This window comes from Cantharellus anzutake (assembly GCF_015039405.1).
Source record: "Cantharellus anzutake strain C23 chromosome Unknown EI90scaffold_123, whole genome shotgun sequence".
Taxonomy (NCBI): Eukaryota; Fungi; Basidiomycota; class Agaricomycetes; order Cantharellales; family Hydnaceae; genus Cantharellus; species Cantharellus anzutake.
Window position 1 is genome coordinate 1 of NW_024067073.1, and position 3965 is coordinate 3965.

The 3965-nt window shown below is 46.2% G+C and overlaps 2 protein-coding genes across 2 annotated transcripts; one reads left to right on the plus strand and one right to left on the minus strand.

Moving 5' to 3' along the window:
• On the plus strand, positions 1–788 carry EI90DRAFT_289881 (uncharacterized protein). Its single transcript, XM_039054031.1, has 3 exons — positions 1–154; positions 368–699; positions 765–788. The coding sequence occupies exons 1-2, from the start codon at positions 81–83 to the stop codon at positions 582–584; spliced, it is 291 nt and encodes a 96-aa protein (XP_038909051.1). The 5' UTR covers positions 1–80; the 3' UTR covers positions 585–699; positions 765–788.
• A 478-nt stretch (positions 789–1266) lies between these two features.
• EI90DRAFT_3086937 (uncharacterized protein) lies at positions 1267–2559 on the minus strand. Its single transcript, XM_039062214.1, has 4 exons — positions 2464–2559; positions 2184–2415; positions 1950–2128; positions 1267–1893 (listed from the first exon to the last, which is right to left on the minus strand). The coding sequence occupies exons 1-4, from the start codon at positions 2535–2537 to the stop codon at positions 1653–1655; spliced, it is 726 nt and encodes a 241-aa protein (XP_038909052.1). The 5' UTR covers positions 2538–2559; the 3' UTR covers positions 1267–1652.
• Positions 2560–3965: the final 1406 nt, after the last annotated feature.

The window sequence follows — 3965 nt, forward strand, 5'->3', positions numbered from 1 at the left end:
AGGTTTCTTCCTCTTTTGATCGCTCAGGAACCATTTTTGCTTATGCCGTCGCCTACGATTGGTACAAGGGCTACAGTGGTATGGTTGCAAACCATCCCAACCAGATCTTTCTACACGCTTGTAAGGATGAGGAGATCAAGAAACGACCAAAGAAGTAAATTTAGTTTTCATGCCGCACGTGGAATTATACCGGCAATTGCCCTTCTACTCCCGCATTGTTTGATTATCATTTGACGTCACAGCCCTTACATTACCTGCACAGCAGTGTCACTCCCTCCCGTAATTACGTTTTTTGTCCCACTTTTTGCTTACGTGTTTGTATTTCCTTTCTGAGTTGCATGACCTCATGTTGATTACATGTTTATAGCTGGTGGACGCCACCTTCCCGCCATTCATTCAGTCTCGCAAATCTCCCAATTGTCTTCTCAGAAATCGGGGAGTGTAGCATGGTACTGAGAGCAAAACGACCTCCACACACACTGGGGAGAGAAGAAGAGGATGATGACGCGAAATTTCTTTATCGTTTATTTTTTACTGCTGTCGCCGGCCAACCGCGGCGCACTGTGCGTACCATTATAGAATGAGCCGCAGTAGAGGAGGAGTGAAGTAGAGTAGAAATGAGCGACACAAAGAGGACAGAATGGCCTTTGGATTGAAGGGAACATTGAAGTGATACAGCACCTGGCGTAAGAGTTTATTGTGTGTGACGTTGGCGAGAAAGAGGGAAACACCATCTCTAACGTTCAATGCTTGGCAATGGGAAGTCACATTTGGTCTTGATTGAGGGGCAGGAAGCAGAGATTAGGAATACAAAACAAAAAACAAGAGAGCGCTGGTGAAGTACTTTATTCCTTCCTTGACATTACATAATTTTGTGCCTCATTCATTCTCCTAGGAGGGTCCATTCAAGAACATATACGACGCCAAACCTCTCGGTTCTTACAAATCCCAGCAGGACAAAAATTTTGCTTACATTTACGATCTAAAACCCGTCATCGCTCAATGCGTATTGGAGAGGTTCACTGAAACGGGGTCCAATCTGAAAAGGGTTGCTTTCAAACTCATTGGTATAGGCTACTTGGGAGACGATGAAATGGCATCTCTTTCTGCTTCTCTGTCCAAGCGCGTTCTCTGTAAGCTACTCAATCTTCTTACTATACTTCGTTGTACCATATGCGTCTTGCGCAGGTTACAATCTCTGATTTCATTCATTAATGGGTGCTGTGCAGGTGACCGCGATGCAAAGCACGCACTCTAGTAATGTAATATCCTGTGCATTATCACTGAGTAAACAAAGATTATTGATAAATCATCGGAAACCACCCAAAAAGTCAGTGAAGTGCACACAGGTTCTCCTGCGAAAAGTCCAGCCAGTGATGCACATTGAACGAGTTAACCCGCGTCGCTTTAGGATGTTCATAGCTACCGTGACGTAGATCTATTTTAGACCTTTACACTACAGAACGGTATTCTCGCCCCGACCGGAAGCGCCGAGTGTCGATGGTGCGGGAGAGAGAAAGCCGGAAGCGGATTGGAGTGTAATTCAATCACGACTCTCAACGACACGCCAGTGGAAAGAGCTTCGAATCATTTAAACTATACAATGACTGAAAAATGACAGTATGTGGAGGGTTCTAGGCGGAAAATGCTGGTTATCCGAGGTTCGCCCACGTATCTTCCTCGCCTTCCGGTGGTGCAGGTACAGGTGCTGAGGAAGGTTTTAGGAGCTCTTGTCGCTCCTGTCTGGAATCAAATATTATCTCTTGAGGGGGGAGGGCGACGTAGCCTGCATTGGATGGTGACCCCAATTCATCATCATCAAGGTCGATGTCCATTGCACGGGAGCGAGACAAATCAATGGGTTTCGGTCGCGCGAATATGCTTGTCCCGGATCTTCACAAAATGCAAGTGAGAACCGCTCCCTAAACACGCCGCCCAATAAGACTGACTTTTTCATTATCGCTGCAAGTCTCCAGAACTGAACGATGTTACGTGCGGCGAGAAGCAAAGTGTCGAAAACTTCTTCTTCTTTGCTTGCGCAAGGTGTCGAAAGGATGACAATGAGAGTTACGAAGCAGAACAAAGTCATAGCTATATCGAGCCAGTTGAATACCGAAGTCCAGAATAGCTTGAAGGAAGATAAGGAATTTGTGTGGCGCGAGCATAATCCATCCAAGCCGCACCTTCGAAAGAGCCAATACTCGTGTAATGACTTCAATTATCATGGCGGTGTTTATAATAAACTCCAACACAAAGAACGCAGTTCCAGGGCATCCACGAACCAGACTCAGAACCACAGTAGTTATGGATAGGGCCGTCATACACAAATAAAAGAATATGTATGCATGGGAATGTAAGAGGCGATTGGCGAAGGACCTTGTCACTTCTCCTCTGGTCAATGTGTAGTGCGAGCGACTAGAGACAGAGATAAGATAATAGATAAGGCGTCCCAAAACCACTTACACTACGAGCCTTGAAGGGCTCTCCCTTGAGGTCTCCTCGTCACCGTTCATAAGCGCTTGGTGATCTTCCGCCATGGGTTTGGACTTGGTGGCTGTGATGATCGCGTGACCATTACAGAGGGATTGAATTCAATACAGCTCTTCCCCCCCCCTTCGGCTTAGTTGTCACGTGATCCGTTTTTTTTGTTCCGCCCTTGCTTGTTGCCCGAACACCTATTACTCGTCACGGGGACACAGTAATATGGTACTACAAGGTACCCCACCTGATGTAAGGTATTTGCCCTTTGGGTGCACACACTCTCGCTGTTGGAGAATATAATATGTTCCCAATAGTATAGAGTTTAACAGCCTATACCGGCATGGCTCAAGGGTGAGTAGTGTATGGATGCATGCTAGAGGTCCTGGGTTCGATACCAGGCTTGTCCATGATTTTATGTCCTTGCCATGTGACCTGGATTTGAAGCCATTTGAATTGGAGCTCCAGATAAGTCCAGTAGTTGCACCGGATACAATTTCGACACTTGCACCAGTTGTCATATCCGTGCAATCCTGACCTCCACTCTGGGCTCCCGGAACTCTGAACCTGACTTCCAGAGTCCTACTTCCCTTCTGCCACCTCCACCCTCCCATCCTTCTCCTACCCTATCTCCGTCCGCTCTGATACTCATCTCGGACCAAACATCACCCCTTCCATTGTAGGCGGGATAATCGCCCACGCACAGACTCGGCTCGGATACCCACTTCCACGATCAGAAAACAACTTTCATTCACGCGACGACTCGGTACAAATTTGGTATCCAAAAATAGTCCTAATTCGTACAATTCTGACGATACCAAGAACGTCCCAATCGGTGGAGATTTGACGGAGTTCTATGTTGGGCAAGTTAGGCACGGGCATGTGCGGGCGTGGGAATCTCAAGCGGCAACCCAGAATTCCAGCCTCACTCGTTCCCACGGCATCTAATAAATTGGTAAAAATGCTTATTGGCTGCGTGAGAGTTATCTCCGGCTTCATTTCCAATTTTGGCCTTTAATTCCGTAAATCCATTGAGAAATCGCTTATTTTCTTTTATTTTCATATTTTGCCATCATTTCAGATATTGATTGATATCCTTTTATTGTTACTGTTACCCTTTTCTATTATTTCGCCTAATAAGGTATCCAGGTGCCATATGGTACCAATATTCCCCATCTATTATTTCTAAAAATAATTATTTCTTATAATCCTGTACATACCGGATTTTGGAATAGAAGTTCTCCCCTCCCCCAATTTTCTCTAAGGTGCTAGGACGCGCTAGAGTTGGAGTGAGTGTGTGGAATTCCAACAGTAGGAATAAGGGCAGTGATCTAGCTCACAACGAGTGAGTAGTGGACACTGAGCCCGGACCTTGCGGAAATCCCGGAGAACCCACCGCGGAGTTTTAGGATCGAGAGCATAGCGAGTTTAGTAAAGAAAGTAGGATTTGGAGAGTTTGGCCCCACGAGCTTAGTCGGCATAGAGAG